Consider the following 17182-nt stretch of genomic DNA (forward strand, 5'->3'; position numbering starts at 1 on the left):
ATACTCAAAAAACATGGTCGAGTAATGAAAATCTGCTAAAATGTTGATTCAGGCCAAGAACAAGAAAATTTATGCTTGAGAGTCTCTTCAAGGCTTTGTGGAAGAACAGAGATTCAGTGTACTTGGTCGTCTTGGTTGTCTGGTTGTCTTAAAAGGGATTTCCTAGCAGATTTCTCCCCTGTTCAGACCCCTCTCCATTCCCATAAACAATGCTCTCTCTGCTCCCGTGTTGGCTCATGGAGCCTCCCCAGGCCTGGCCTCACTTCAGACTGAGGAGGGCCTCTGTGTCCCAGCTGGCGCAGGGGCGGGGGTGTGAACAGAGGTCTCTTGGGAACTGAGGTGAGGTCACAGAGGCTGAGTTTGTCATCTTCCACCCTTGCTACTCTCTAACTAGTGTTCACACCTGCTCAGTCTGCAGTTTCTCCCTGGTAGTATAGTAGTATGAGGTTAAAACAGACCCTGGCAAAAAGCTAAACCCTGTTGATCAGTCAGAAATGCTCAATTCTATAGAAACAGGCCCATCATGACACCAGCTGAGTTGTCTCCATAAAACTAACCCTGTCTCTTGGAGATGGCGGGGGTCTAGTCCCCCAAAGCAGAACACAGACTCATTTCCCTAAACAGGCAAGGACCTCTCCTAGTAGGCAGATGGATAAAGGGATCACTGACTAGAAGACCTGTGTGGATCCAAAAAGAGTCATATATGTGACTCTCGCAGGAAATGGGGTCTTGGGGAATTGCTGGCTGAGAATGCGGAATTTGCTCCGCTGTGTGTATGCAAGTATATTTGTGGAGAGGCCAGTGCATTAGCCCTGAGGATTCATTAGGGAGCTCTGCCAGTAACCTGTGGAAGACTGACACAGTAATTTGATATTCTGTGTTTCCTGGACCCATTCCAGTTATAAATATTCTCCTTTGCTGTCTCCATACGTATATTAGTTGTTTTCATCAGAGGCCACAGAGGGCTGCATTCATTTGGCATTCTTCTCGCAGATCCAGTGGTAGTTGATGTCACATGACGCAGCATCATATGTCTTTGTCAGGCCTATGGTCACACAGTTGAAATCCTGATACTGATTGGTAACACTAAGTGGGAAAAGAAAGCGTGGTTAAGGTGCATTGTTTCAGCCCTGCCTTTTACTGATTCCAGTCCTCCCTCTTCTACCCTCAAATCCAGCTCTACACTGACTCTTCCCTGTCAACTTTCCTGTGAGCTTTTATAGACTTACAGTCTTGAATTAACTCACTCTGTGTTTGGTCAGAAACATTTCCTGGGTCATCTGTCCCTTTTTCTCCCAGAAATAACGTTTCAGTACCGTCTGTACTATGTTCACAGCAGGACGACTGAGAGGAGGTGGAAAAAGATTTCTGTTCTTTTCCTAGGTCCCAGCTGGCTTTAGGAAAAACTTCGTTGGCCTTCTCTCCCCTCTTTTTCTGTCATTCGGTCCCTTTCAGTCTGATTGGAAAGAGTCTGGTTTCATGGAAAGGTCATGAGTTTCGGAGTCAAGTGGCTGTGGGATCAAATCGTGGCTGGTGATATTCAACACATTTCTAAGCCTCTCATCCTCAATTCAACTGTCATTTAAATGGAGATTAATAAAACCTTTTCCTATAGCATGGTTGTGAATACTGTAGGAAATTACATGTATAAAGTACTTAACAAATGCCTGGCATTTAGTAGACACTGAATGAGTAATGATTTCCTCCTTTCTGTGGGAAGCCCAGTTACAGGTTGGGGAACTGACTTGCTTCCTGTCTGACTCAACACCTCCATATGTACACTGGGAATATCATGTTCTCCACCAATGCTTATGCCCATGGACTGACACACAGGAGAGAGCTCTTGGGAGTTAAAGTTCATACCTCTAAGGCATGGAGAGTTGCATATCACAACCTTTCTTTGCGTAAAGAAGCCACATCTGGGGAACTTGTAAGAACTTAGTAATAAAATGTAATCTATGGGTTAAAAGAGACTTATGAGATATACTAAACAAATGGTATGTATGTGGATTTGTTTGGATTCTGATTTGAAAAAAAAATAATTCATTGTATGAATACTCTTCTCTCTACTTAGAAATGTTTGATATTTTCCATAACAAAAGGTTACAAAAAATGTGTCTCTGGGAACAGACGGGTTGGAAGAAAGGAGAGGACTAGAACAAGAGCCGAGTCTCAGCCTTTGTGCTATTCCCGGACAAACCCACTGAATCTCAGGTCTGATGTCTTAAGGGAAATCAAGATCCTTAGAAAAATGTGGCATATTCACGTACTTGCCGTTGAACACAGAGTTGTTGATCCAACGCCACCTTTTCTCTGTGTGCTGGTATAGTAAGCCAATAAAATACTTCTCAGCACCAGTTATCTTCTGGAGAAAATTCTGGAAATTACAAAAATAAACAGTTCAACAGAAATTTCTTTGCTGCTGCCTCCCTTGTGCCAATAGGCCCATGCTGATATCTGATTCTGGGAACAGGGAAGGCTGGAAGGGGACTTGGGCTGGCTAACACTGGCATTCACCAAAAACCCTAGAGTAGTAGTTCTCAATCTATACAGAGCATCACGATCACCTGGAGGTTTTGTTAAAACACAGATTGCTGGGCTTCTGGCTCAGTAGTTCTGGTGTAGTGGCCCAAGAATGTACACTCTGAAGAAATTTCTAGATGATGCTGATGCTGCTATCCAGGAACCACACATTGAAAATGAAGGGGAAGGGTATTGTGCCATCTAAAAAAGCGTAATTTCAAATACTTCTTTTACATTTGGCCTGCCTCTCTGCATAGAATTGTTTCATTGCCAGAAATTTTACATTCCAAATGAGGCTGGATCAAGTGAATTCTTTGAGTATTTAGCAAGGGAAAACAGGGAAATATAAAAGTGTGTTGCTAAAGTAGGTAATTTCATGAGAAATAATCAGTGTTTATTGAGTATTTGCTAAATTAACATTAATCCAAGGCATCTTAGTTTCTGTATTAAATTAATGAATCACAAATCACTCCAGCCAGATGTCTGGGAGTCCCTCGACTCTTTCTTTTACTCTTCACGTGCCTCCCAGGGTTAGCAGATGTCCAAATCCACTTGGATGTTCTCTCCATCCTCATGCCTAATGCCTTTATTCCTCTTTTCTCAATGTTCTCCTCCCCTGAAATATCTCAGTTCATTATTTTTAAAAAATAACTACCAAATTTACTCTTTTAACAAACATTTTTTGCATGTCCATTGTGTGCCAGGCATTGTATGAGGCTGGGGATATGCAAAAAATTAGTTTCTCCTCAAAGAAATTATGATCTAAAACAGGGGTAGGCAAACTACAGCCCCGTGGGCCAAATCCATACTGTAGCCCATTTTTGTAAACAAGTTTTTGTTGAAAGACACTCATGCCTATTTTTTGCATCTTGTCTATGGCTGGTTTTGAGCTGCAACAGCAGTGTTAAGTAGTCATCATAGAGACCTTATGACCTGAAAAGCATAAGGTGTATAGTGTCTGACCCCTTCAGAAAAAATTTGCGGACCCATGGTCTAAAACAAGGGCTCTTGATCCTTAACTTCTGTGTTAGAAGCTATGGATGGCTTCCAAGGGAATTTATGACATCATTGGAATTTTATTCAAAATATTGTGCTTATGCATGTTTCTGGGATGAAGTGCACAGATTTCATCACCATTTCAAAAACATCGGTGATCCCAACATGTTGAAGATTCATAGGTCTAATAAGAGAAGATAGATGAGTTAACCAGCATCGTGACGTGTCCCGGGTGTAGTGCTAGGAAATACGTACTAGATCTGGCACAGGCAGAAAGAAGGAAGTGATCAATTCTATATGGATTTGGGGTTTCTAGAAAGACCATAGATGAGATGATGTCTGAGATGAATTTTGGGAGATAGCTGTTTGTCAGACAAATGCTAGGGGAGGGTCTGGGTCAGGATTGGACCTCCTGGAAGAGGGAGCAGCAGATGACAGGCAGAATGCAGAGCAGCCTGGAGCATTTGAGGAACTACAAGATGTTAAATTTCGTTGGTGCAGAGGTAGAAGGGAGGTGAGTTGAGAGACAAGACTGGAGAGAAGGCAGAGGCTGGACTATACGAAACCTTATATTTCATGCAGGGAAATGGGAATTTAACCCACTATAACTTGGAAAATGGCACAGACAGTTTAGAGCCTTAGAGATGGTATTATGTCAGTTCTGTGGAGAATAGGTAAGAAGGGGCAAAACTAGAGGCAAGGAGAGGATTTAGAAGAATTCTGAAGAAATCCAGGTGAGAGCTGAACTATTTGCTGTGGGGATAGAGAGGAAAGGACTTGGTTAGTAACTAATTTAGGAGAGAAGAGAAAAGGTGAAGTCCTAGAAGACCCTCAGTGTTCAATCTTGGTTGACATGACTACTCACTAGTACTTGGAATACAAGGGGAGGAGCAGTTGAGGTAAAATATAATTGACTCAGTTTTGAACATGGTGAGTTTGTGGTGCTTTTGAAACATCAAAGTGGAATTTGATATACTGTCTGGTCTAGAGGAGAAGGCTGAACTGGAGATACAGACTTGACAGTCATCAGCAAACCATTAGTGTGATGAGTTTTTATGGGGTTAGCATGAAGTGTAAGTGGTGGAGAATGCCGTGGATGGTGCTTGAGATGCACCAAAACTTAAGTGTTGAGTAGAGGAAAAGAGGCTATCAACTTTCTGTCCCATTCCCCTCTTCCCCTCTTCTGTTCCCTTTTCTCCCCCCAACTCCTCATCTTGCTCCTGAAGGCATTTTTCTTTCCTTTTGGGTATTTAGCCCTAGAGGATCTGTAGCATCCCAGTTCCTGCCCTTTGTTGGACATCTATTACCTGGATTCAGAGAAAAAATTCAGAGAATTTCTTAAAAATTCTTCTAGGACCTTCTACAGGAAGGGTGAAGGGATAGAGGGGAGAGAAGCAACAGTACTGATATAACACAATGCCTAGCACTCAGCATATGCTTAGGATTTGAAGGAGAGGCAACTATAAACTAAAATAAATTATATCTAAAGTTGATTAGAGGTAGGCTTTGGAGTTAGAGAAACCTCAACTCAACTCCATGTTATGTCATTTAGTAGGTGTATGACCTTGGTCAAATTATTTTTCTGTGCCCTAGTTTTCTCATATATAAAATATGGATAATAATGTCTCCTCAGAATTGTTATGAGGATAAAAGTAGATAATAAAATAAAGCTCTTTGCATAGTGTTACATATTTTTATTATAATAATTGTACACTGTGATCCCAATTCTATGACCTGATTCTTTGTTTTTCATATTACTAATTTTGTTAATTTGCATCTTCCTTATTTACTAGGCAGACTGGGATGATATATTAACAGCTCACATGTATAAAGTTTTCAATAGTTTTTAAACAACTTTTATACACATCAGCTCATTTGGTCATTCCTTGTACTTTAAATGTCCTGGCCCATCCCCAGGATACCAGTCTACTTCTATGCCTCATGGGAGAGACCACAGAGGGTGGATTTTTCTAGTTCAAATGGACCCAAACAACACACTCCACTGCTACTGGGAAGAGTCTCCCACCTCCAGGTTTAGAATAAGGAGCTTGACCTCTCAGCCAGCCACCTCTCCATTCACCACCCCCATCCCACCCCTGTTCCACCAATCAAATTGCCCCCACCATCTACACCCACTGAGGCTGGTGTAGAGTGGGCTGCTTTACTGTACCATTCCAATGCTCTCACCAGTTTCTCTGGCGTGTTGACAATGGCCAGAGTTGATCCTTTTCCTTCGCAAAAGTCCCTGCTTTTGTTCCAAGACGACTCAGAGGTGGACAAGAAGAAACATCTTCCTTGATGAAAATCCCACCCTCTGGGGCAGACTAAAGAGATCCAAGAAAAAAAGAGTATGAGATTAGTGATTTCAGGTGTGAACCCTGAAATTGAGTGATAAGATAGTGGGACATGGCTTTCTTTATACCAGTTGTATCAATACAAATCATCCTCAATCCAGGAAGAAATTTCACCCAGTCTAGTCTCAGTTTTCCTATCTGTAACATGAAGGGAATGAATCAGAAGGTCTTTATGGCCCCTTTGAGCAAAAAATTTCCATAAGAAAGGAAGCAATGGGAAAAATCTTTAAGAATTCAGTACATAAGCTGCCTGTGGGTGGAGAGGTGGCTATAACCATGCACTTTACCTGTTCCGTAGCTCTCTGTGGGAATGAAGCTGGCATTACTGCTGCCAAAAGTTTGTGGGACTGAAATGAAAAGAAAACCTGAAGGTAGTTGTATGATGAACATAACACACAAACATCAGAACAGCTGTTTGGTACCTGGGACCATTTGCCCCCGGACAGTGCAGATGACAGGGGCTCTTTGCCACTCTGTGCTAGAATTTTTCAGATATTTTCTTTCTTTGAACCTTCCATTTAACTACTACCATTATTTGTCATGCTCCAAATCCTATTTCACATCTTTTTTTGGGGGGGAGAGGGTGGCAGTAGATGTGAAATGCCAAGAAAAAGAACGAGAAAGGAAGAGGAGTGGATGAACCTTTGACAGTGTTATCCCCAAAGAGCCGTCTGGAGCACTTTCCTCCAGGCTCCACACAGCATCTTCGCTGTGCTCCCCATTTCTGGTGTCCAAACCCTATATGAAAACACAGTCCTGGCAGGCAACTTGTGGACTCTTCTCTCATCAACATTCATTAGCTCTAAGGCTTGTGGCTAACTAGAACAAGTTTCAGGACCAGGGGATATTGGCGGACTTTGAGGCAGGTGAACATTCCAGAGATTTCCTATGGGCAAAGAAGAGTACATTTGTTTCTTTAAATATAAATAGGGGAATTGATAGGCCTCCAAGAGGTCTCACTTTTCCTTGGAACTGACTGAGCAGACAGCTGCAGTGGTGTCAGAGGCTGGCCAGACCTGTCCTCAGAGGCTCAGTCATTTGTCCTTTATGTTTTACTTTAGTTTATGCAGACACCAAATTAGCTGCTTACAATTACATTAATAAAATATTCAAGTTAGCATTCACCCTTTATTTCAGTCTCCAGTTCAAAGACTGTTTGTAATATATAATAATCTGTTTTTCATCAGAAACTCTTTTGGGATTATAACTGAACAGAACTCCACAAATATTTCATGGGCATTTCCTCCATATAGCTCACTGTAATGGGTTCCTTAGTTGATATAAAGATGAACAAGAAATTATCTTTTCCCTAAAGATGTATATAGTAATAAGCATCTTAAGAGAAAGTGAGGAGGAAGTCCTGGGAACAACTTCAAGAAGAGGTGGGTTTAATAGGGAGAGCCAAGCCTCACTCCTCTCTTCATCCCCCATGTTTTCTGGCACTGGGCCTTGTGCTTCATGGGTAATAGTTGACTAATATCTCCTCTTTTTTTCTTCTTTTATGGTTGATCTAGCACAGTACTTGCAACACAAGAAGGTACTGAATATAATCTTTGTTTTTTTTGTGGGACATGGCTTTCTTTATAACAATTTCTTTAGGTGTACAAGACATCAGAAGTTATAAAGTGCTTTCATATTACAGTGATTATATACAAATCATCCTCATCCCTAGGAGAAAAACTGAGGACCAGAAATTTCACTCAGTCTAGTGTTGGTTTCCCATTTATAAAAGGAAGGTAATTAATTAGAAGATCTTTTTTTTCTGGGTGTTCTGCATTTATTTTATTTTTTCAGCTTTTTGAGATAAAATTGACATATAACATTGTGTAAGTTTAAGGTGTACAATGTGATGATTTGATACACATATATATTGCAAAATTATTACTACAGGTTAGTTAACACTTCCATCACCTCACATAATTACAATTTCTTTTTTGCAGTGAGAACATTTAAGATCTATTCTCTTTGCAACTTTCAAATATACAATACAGTATTGTTAGCTATAGTCATCATGCTGTACATTACAACCCCAGAACCTATTCATCTTATAACAATTAGAAGATCTTTATGAATCCTTCATGCAAAAGAATTTCTTGGGAAAGGAGGCCTTGAGAAAGGTCTTTAAGAATTCAGCACATAAAACAGTGGTACTGAGAGGAGAGGGAAGAGATTGTTGTCATGCGCGTTTACCTGTTCCGTAGCTCTCTGTGGGAATGAAGCTGACATTACTTTTGCCAAAAATCTGTGGGACTGCAAAGAAAACCAGCTGTTGGCTCAGCCCCCAAGGTGGCTGCAGGATGAATACAATAAACAAACCTCACTGCCGGGGTTGCTAGGGTACTGTGACTATTACTGTGAAATACTGAACTCTCTGACTTGGGTCAACAAAGACACAGCGGGCACGTATATGGTTTTGTGAATACATTCACTTATTCATAGTCATATTTTCTTCCTCCTCTCTTATGTGATAGGAATGGCACCTTCATATTGGGTCATAAGGAAGACACCTCTTACCCAACTGCTGCCTCCTGATCACATTTCCTTCCTCATTTATTTTCCCTACTGTCTTCTGGGGCTGGAGAAGATTCTACTTGCTGCAATTGCAGTAAAATCCTTTGATATATGAGCCCTCTTTTTCTAAGCATTTGGACGAATAGGTTTCTGTGTACATAGAGGGAAATTCCTTTGTCAGTAAAATCCCATTATCTTCTAGTGCAGCCCTTACCACAGCCTATCGCTGGGATGAACTGGAGCTGTATTTTCAAATTTTAGCAACAATAATAAGCACTGTCGAGTACTTCAGCTTAGATCACCCAACTAATAGTCTAGGGCAAGAGCTTCATGTGGGTTCTAACCATCAGACACCTGTCAGTTCTACATCTCCAAGGTAGACTGAGGCATCTGGCCCATCGTGTGCGGGGATTGAGAAGGGCATTATCAGTTCCCTCAGGCTGGGTCAACAGCCCAGGTGGAAGGACTTGGGCACTTCACCTCTACATTCATCCTTGCATTCTGGGAGAGGAGCCAAAGAATAAGACCATACGGATTTGGAGGAAGAGGTTGCTCAAATACTCACAATAATGCAGAAATAAGGTCATTCCAACAATTTTAATCACCACTACGATAAGCCCAGAGATTATCATGTGCCAGTTCATGATGAAGGAGATGAGGAGGCCTGCGGGGATTATAACACAGTACCACCATCAGAATCTGGGACAAGTTTTCCTCCCACCAGGACACATGCCATCTTCTTTTTCAGAGCACCCATGGGGGCTTGGAAGGTAAGTATGTCATTGACAGGTATACGGAGGAGACCCAGCACATGCCCAGAAGATGGATAGGATCTTGTGCTGGTTGGGAACCTTTGAACTTGGCATGGTGCCTCTCGTTCACCCATCCTTTAGCTCTGGGCTTCAGCCCTGTCCCCATTTGTGGCCTCCTAAACTCTGTCTAATGAAATTAATCCTCTTGGACTTTGAGAGCCCTTAGCCTTGAAATGACCCTTGCTCCCTAGGACCTTGATTTGTAGTCTTGGCTATACTGAATTCAGCTGTCAGAAGCCTCAGTCTTCAACAGACTATGTCAGGAGTCTGACAGAAAGGACAGGTGTCCCTGAAGGTCTTGGCATTGGGGAAGAGCCAACAATCTGTGCAGAGAGGACAGACAGACAGACTCACCTGCTCTCTCCCTAGAAGGCTGGGCTGCGTTTCAGGTGGTGATATTCCCAGTGGCCTTGTGCTTGGTGTAGTGGGCAGAGGCCCTTCTCCTGAGAGTATGCTCCTTCTGCCCAGGCAATGTCCTTTCTTCTTCACTCCGTCTCTCTGTCTTGCCAGCATCCCCGAGCAAACACTTCTTCCTGTTCAGTGCTCTTGGCAAAGTGTGCGGATGGGGCAAGGAGGGGAAGGGAGTTTACAGCCTCTGAAAGAGGAAGGCTCCTTCCAGAAGGGTTCTAATACAGGGAAACATTTTTAGGAGAATTTGGAAAACAAAATACCTCAACACAGATTCACTCTTTCTCTGTTTATGAATCTCCTTGAAATACAGTGGGAAGAAAATATAGTAAAATGTTAACAAATATGGAATCTGGGTGGAAGGTATCTGGAAATTATTTTTACTTTCCTTGCAACATTTCTGGAAATCTGGAATTTTGTCAAAACAAACATTTTAAGAAAAGAAATCCATCTGAAGTCACTAATATTAGTGAGCAAGTTCTTGTGTGTCCCATTGGCTCCATTCATTGTCATACAGCTCTGCTCAGTCCCCTTTATCACGGACTTCTCTTCTCTGGCCCGAGCTGCTCACCTTCCAGACCACATGCGGTGTGAGGATGGTGACTATTCAGTATTTCTTGAGCTGGCACTCTGCTGGATACAGGGGGTAGAGTGAGGGTGAAAAATATTCAAGTCTTATTATCAAAAGTTTTTATTGTATATTAAATTTGAAGTTTTCTTTTATTATATTTTGTCCTACTATAAAATGTGTTCATTAGAAAATATTGGCAAGGAAAGTTGAGAAGATAAGAAATGTCCATATAAGTTCACACATTTAGCTATAGTCATTGTTAACACCTCTGGGTGTGGATTCTTTCTAGAAGAGCAGATAGAAAAGATAGATGGATAGGTAGATAGATAGATAGACATATAGATAGAAAGAAAAAGATAGATAGATAGATACTGCTTCCTTTAAAGATTTTATTTATTTTATTTTTCCCCCCAAAGCCCCAGTGGATAGCTGCGTGTCGTAGCTGCACATCCTTCTAGTTGCTGCATGTGGGACTCGGCCTCAGGATGAACGGAGAAGTGGTGCCTCGATGCACACCCGGGATCCGAACCCGGGCCACCAGCATCGCAGCGCGCTCACTTAACCACCAAGCCACAGGGCCGGCCCTGCTTCCTTTAGATAAATGGGATCATATTGCATATAGTTTTGTAATCTATGCACTATAGATTAAACTAACACTGTATTGTAGATATCCTTCCACGTCAAAATATAGATCTTGATAATGTATTATTTGGGATACGAATAGTATTCAGGTGTAAATGTATATGATTTATTTAAAAATTGGACAACAGTGATTCTTCTAGTAAAATATAGTGGATAAGATCCAAAGTTTTAAGTTAGTCCTTGGTTTGATTCCTGGCTCTGCCCTTTACTACTGGATGTTCTTGACTGAGTTATTTACTCTCTTTAAGCTTCTATTCTTCAGGAATAATTAGAGTTAATGCCACATAGGCTTGTTATTAGAATTAGCAAGATAATGCTTCTAATTTTATTACCACAGTATCTAGAACCTTGACTATAAAATATAAGTGTTCTGGTGATTTTCTAACACACCTAAGGTATAGTGAGTACTCAAGTACAAGCATCTTTGTACACATCCTAAATAATTTCCTTAGGCTAAGTGTTCAGAAATGTAAGTGCTGGATCACAGGGCATGTACATTTTGGGAGCTTTGAAACGTTAAAGCTGCCTTTTATTTTACTTAGATAATCCTCTGAGTTTTTTAAAAATCTGATCAAACCTGATTTCCTCTGATCATAGTTTAATTACTTGCAGACCCTGGGTTGCTGTCCAGAAGGACTCCACATACTTATTGGACACCAGTTATGCTCACTGTGTTAGGCGCTATGGAGTTCAGAGACTTGGTTGTTATTTAGGAAATTTTGAATAATGGAGGAGAAACTTTCTGATTAACTTTATTGATAAAATTAGTACACTTGGCTGGCAGGTGAATTTTCTACAAAAAAAAGTAGAATAAATCTTTCAAATACCGGGCCGGCCCCATGGCTTAGCGGTTAAGTACACACGCTCTGCTACTGGCGGCCGGGGTTCGGATCCGGGTGTGCGCCTACGCACTGTTTCTCCGGCCATGCTGAGGCTGCGTCCCACATACAGCAACTAGAAGGATGTGCAACTATGACATACAACTATCTACTAGGTCTTTGGGGAAAAAAAAGGAGGAGGATTGGCAATAGATGTTAGCTCAGAGCCTGTCTTCCTCAGCGAAAAGAGGAGGATTAGCATGGATGTTAGCTCAGGGCTGATCTTCCTCACACACAAAAAAAATCTTTCAAATACCATCAAAGGAGAAGAAAATGTCACAGTACAAAGGGATGTCTATCGAGGATTTGGGGGAAGCATTGTGACTGATGCACTGTGGGAAACTTCTACCTCTACTAAGAAAATCTAAAGAAAGATCCAAGTTCTTATTCAAGGCTTTTGGAGTCCAGTGATTTCTTTAAATTTGACCATATCAGAAACCTTTCTACAAAGTCAGCAGTCTGCAATCGCGATTAAAAACGCCACCGAGGTGTTGCTGGAGATGAAGTCAATAGCATTGAGAGTCTACCCACATTGCCTGGGGAAAATCATCAGGAAGGGCTTTCTAGTCACACAGTTGTAAGGAAAGTACCCATACATTGTTCTTGGAAAAAAGATGAGATCACCGTGATTCTCAATCAGATGTTACAGACTGAGATATAAGATTCTCTGCTTAGTGAGTCGAATGAGACATCTTTTTCTCCAGACCAAGCCCTAAAAATAAGGGATGGAGTCTTTCTTAAAGAGGAAAATTGAGTTTAATGGATATAGAGTTTCAGTTTTACAAGATAAAAAGAGCTATGGAGATGATGGTTGCACAACATTATGAATGTATTTTATACCACTGAACTATATACTTAAAAATGGCTAAGATGGTAAATTTTACGTTATGTGTATTTTACCACTATAAAAAAGTTGAAAAAAAGAGGGAACCTGAGCTTTAACTCTGGTAATCTTCATGTGATATTAAGATGAAAATGCTGTCTTTGGGAACTCTTCTCACAGAGAGCAAAAGTAGGGACAATGGAGTTTCCTTGACCCCAGGTTCTAGGACCAACTATTGAAGCTGACAGAGTATGGCACCAAACAGATGGGCTACCTATTTTCAGAATCTATGCCCTGTGGCGACAAAGGCAGCAACAATACCAACTCTGTGGACTGACCAGACTTTGTGACAGTAGGAACTATGACTGACCTGTTTGGACGGATAAGTGACCATGGGTGTGTGTGTAGGGGTGGTATCTGAAAAAGAAAACCCAGAAGAAGAAGGGGCATCTTATGCTTTATTGATTGGAGTTTCAGACTGGTATCAATATGAATATTTACAAAAATGACTTTATTTTGTACCTTAAGCAGATGAAGACAATATGATCTCTTGAGCCTTATTATTAAGCATATATACATTTAAGTGTATATATTTCCTTAAATATATATTGCAGGAATTTTTTCAAGCAGTTAATGAGAAAACCTGGAAACTGAAAGAGACTTGATGTTTCCTCTTATCTTCACAGTCAAAATTCTTGAAAGGATTGTCAGTTTTCACTGCCTCCTCCTCCTCACCTCCCACTTACTCCTCAGCTCACTCCGCTCTAAAATCCACCACGACCACATTACCAAGTGATGACTCCTGCTTGATAGATTAAATGAACACTGTTTGGTCTTTGTATTGCCAGATCTAACACGTGCCCACATCATCCTATGTGATAGACTCCTTTTCTTGGTCTCCACGGTTCTGCATTCTCCTGTTTTTCCTTCTTTCTCTCTGGCCTCTCCTTTTATTTTCTTCTCCTCTGCCTATTCCTCAAATTCTGTACTTATCTCTCTTCTCTTTCTAGTCTCATGGTTTCAATACTCATATTCATGAAGATGATTCCAAAATCTTTGAGTCCAAATCTCTACTGAACTTCAAATCTGTATATCTTCTGAGTAGTTTAGCTTTTCACTGAGATGCTATGCAGACAACTCAGAGTCAACGTACTCCCAAGAGTATTAATTACCGTCCTCTGCCAAAACATGTTCGTCCTCTTATGTTCCCTATCTCTGAATGTGAAGACCATCTATTTACTTGCCTAAATCATAAAATTTGGGTGTTACCATTGGCTCCTCTCTCTCCTCTACCTCCCATCCAATCAAACTCCAAGTCATGATGATTCTTTCTTCTCAAAGACTATCAAACCTGTCTTCTTTTCTGCTTTCTCACTGCTACGCCTTATTCAGTCTCCACTATCTCTCTCTTTGATCTTTTCAGCAACCTCCAAAAAAACCTCTCTGCCATAATCTTGCCTGTAACAGTTCTCCTCTCTGCTTTCAGAACCATCTTTCTAAAATGCAGACTTTGTATCATTACCCTGATGAAATATTTTAGTGACTTTCTATCGCTCTTAGGATAAGGTTTAGGCTCCTTAACAAGATCTATAAGTCTCTGCCTTTTCATTCTTTTAGCAAATGTTGCTAAAGTTGTAAATGTTGCTGAGTGCTGCCAGATACTCTTCTAGGCACTTGGGGTATATGTTCTGGTTCTTCCATGTCACCACATGTCATACTTATGTCACCACATCTACCCTAGCACTGTCTGCTAACATTAAACTTTTAGTTCTTTATACACTTTTTCAGATATGAGTCTTCACATATTCACCTGGCACATATTTACTGAGCATATAATATGTGCAAAGCACTAATAGAACCGCCTCCTGTCTTCCAAGCACAGACATATATTCCTATATACTCTAATTAACTAGATGATTCTGACTCATCCTTTGGGTCTCAGCTTAAATGTTACTTCTTTCAGGAAAATTTTCCTGCCAATTCTCCTTCCCTGTCCCACTTGTGTTTAGGTGCCCCTTATCTATGATCTCATGATATCATGTACCTTTTCCTTGAGAGCACTTATTGCATGATAATGTGCATGTTCGCTGGCCCTGCTAGACTCTATGAAACCATGAAGGCAGGGCTGAGTCTATCTTTGTCACTGCTGTAACATCAGCACATCCACAGTGCTTGGAATCCTGCAGCATGGCATTAGGTTTCTAGGTTTGTTAGATTTATATAATTTATTCATGAGAGGGTGGTAGGGCCTACAAAATGTTTCTAATCAATTAAAAATTTGTGTAATATTCTTTATGCTAATTAAAAAATTTGCTATTGTTGTTTTCAATAAGGATAATTTAAGTGCTAGACCATTTTTGAAGGTATTGATTCTTGATTAGAAAACTTTGCATCTTAAATGATCACCCTGGAGTATGGATTGTGACTACAATACTTAAGATGATAACTAACCACTCCCTAGTTCATAATATAGTTAATTTATATTCACACATACATTACTAATACTGTGTTATTTTAAAGTATGTTACCACTCAGACAACGCGACAACCCAGAATTCACAGACTGCGCAGAGTAAACCTGCTATAGGAGTGACTAGAAGGACAACATAGTAGAACTCTATGGTGTATACAGTACCCTAACCTGAAGAGTCAGGGTGTGGAGGCGAGGGGCGGCTGTGGGGCCTGGATAGGGGATGATTTAGAGCCTCTGGGAAGGCTGTCAGGTTCTGGAGCAGAGATATGAGGACACTCACATTTGGCTTACAACTTGTGCAGTGGCTCACTGAATAAATTAGAAGTCCTGCTGCAGAGGACAGTCACCAATTGGATAATGAGGACATAATTCCATTTCTATCAAGCTGCCACAGCACTAGGCAAAGAAACACTGGGCTCAGCAGTCAGGCTTCCTGCTCTGGTTGTCTCTAGCCTGGCGAGACAGGACCAGAGAAAATAAAAGACTTCCCTCATCTTCCTTCATCAGATCCTGTAAGACTTGACCCTTCCACTATCTATCAGGTCCCATCACAATTTTGATTGTGGGTTAAACTCTCTAACCTCTCACTTGAAAGGTTAACGTACAAGAAAAAATAATCAATGGATATGTGAGACTGCAGTAACTCAAAATAAGGTGAGCATTATGAAGAAAGAGATCCAATGTCTATCTGTGAAACAAAGTCATTATAAGACAAAGGAAATGTTAGAAAACATCTCATTTATGTTTTCACTAAGATTTCAGAGAATACTAATTTTATAAAAAGAATGTGACCTAATATTGTGAACTGACAAACAAATGCTTTCAGATTTAATGGCTGATTTTTAAAAATGTCTGTGGAGGGAAGGGTTCTGAATAACAGATTAGATACCACAGAAAAAGAATGATAATATTTGAAGATATTACTAAAATATTAATTCAGAATTCATAAAACAAGAAAAGAAAGAAAGAAATGTGATTAGATGAGGAAGAAAGGGAGATATGATGTCAGATCCAGGAGACCATTTACACATGCTATGGTTTGCGAAAGAGGAAACACGAACACTTAATAAATATAACAGCAGCAATAATCAAAGAAATCACGGAAGAAATGTAAGCAAAAAAGCTGAAAGACAAGATCAATGAAAAGAGAGTCAAACCTAGACAAATTCTGGTGATTTCTTTAAATTAAAAAAAAAGAATAAAAAGAAAATATATTGTAGAGGCCTCGAGGTAGAAGAACTGAGGAAGGAAGTAAAATACTATTTTTGTTTCAAATTTTTTTAAAAAAATTCTAAATCCCAGAAGATCGTAAATGAACATCTAAGTTCTGATGAAGAAACCCTGTGACTTAGGAACTAATAATAAATAAAGTACAATACAGAGTTTAACCCACAATTACTCATGGGGTGTGGCTGTTAAAACTCTGAACTTAGAGCCCAACCCCCACTCTCTCCAATTGGAGTGCTCAGAGCCTGTCTGTGGTCTCTGGACTCCAGGCCTAACTGATAGGAAGCTAGTAAGAGTCTACCCTTCTCCCTAGTTTTGGAAATTCAGCAACCTTCAGGAGAATTCCACAGTGCTATGTGTTCACCCTGTGCCCCCTCAATAAAAAACTGACAACAGTAGATGATAGCCCATTATTAAATTCTGGATTATCCAACCTAAATAGCATTTTCTTAAGAGTTTATCTCGGGGGCCGCTGTGGCGTAGCAGTTAAGTGCACGTGCTCCGCTGCTGGCAGTCTGGGTTCGGATCCCGGGCGCGCACCGATGCACCTCTTGTCAGGCCGTGCTGTGGCGGCGTCCCATATAAAGTGGAGGAAGATGGGCACAGATATTAGCCCAGGGCCAGTCTTCTTCAGCAAAAAGAGGAGGATTGGCATGGATGTTAGCTCAGGGCTGATATTCCTCACACACACACACACACACAAAAAGAGTTTATCTCATGGTTGTGTCTCTCAGCTCTTGTTTCTTTTCTGTTCAAACAGAAAGACACTCTCTCATACTCCATTAGAGAGAGGCTGCAAATTGGTAGCAGAGGTTGCAAACCACAGATTGCAGCTATATTTGTTGATCTGTTCAGTGTTTTAAGAAATTTAAATCAACATTTTGAAGTTTTGGAGATTTCAACAGATATCCAGGTATTTAGAAGATCTGACACTACGGAGAACACGTTCCCACAGGGCAGCAGTC

General features: G+C 40.7%; 1 protein-coding gene across 1 annotated transcript; it reads right to left on the minus strand.

The window, feature by feature from the left end:
- Window positions 1–607: 607 nt before the first annotated feature.
- CLEC5A (C-type lectin domain containing 5A) lies at window positions 608–9708 on the minus strand. Its single transcript, XM_004430681.3, has 7 exons — window positions 9551–9708; window positions 8950–9048; window positions 8064–8123; window positions 6161–6220; window positions 5707–5843; window positions 2271–2377; window positions 608–1086 (listed from the first exon to the last, which is right to left on the minus strand). The coding sequence occupies exons 2-7, from the start codon at window positions 9026–9028 to the stop codon at window positions 972–974; spliced, it is 558 nt and encodes a 185-aa protein (XP_004430738.2). The 5' UTR covers window positions 9029–9048; window positions 9551–9708; the 3' UTR covers window positions 608–971.
- Window positions 9709–17182: the final 7474 nt, after the last annotated feature.

This window comes from Ceratotherium simum, chromosome 1 (genome assembly GCF_057802395.1).
Source record: "Ceratotherium simum simum isolate JZ-2026a chromosome 1, ASM5780239v1, whole genome shotgun sequence".
NCBI lineage: Eukaryota > Metazoa > Chordata > Mammalia > Perissodactyla > Rhinocerotidae > Ceratotherium > Ceratotherium simum.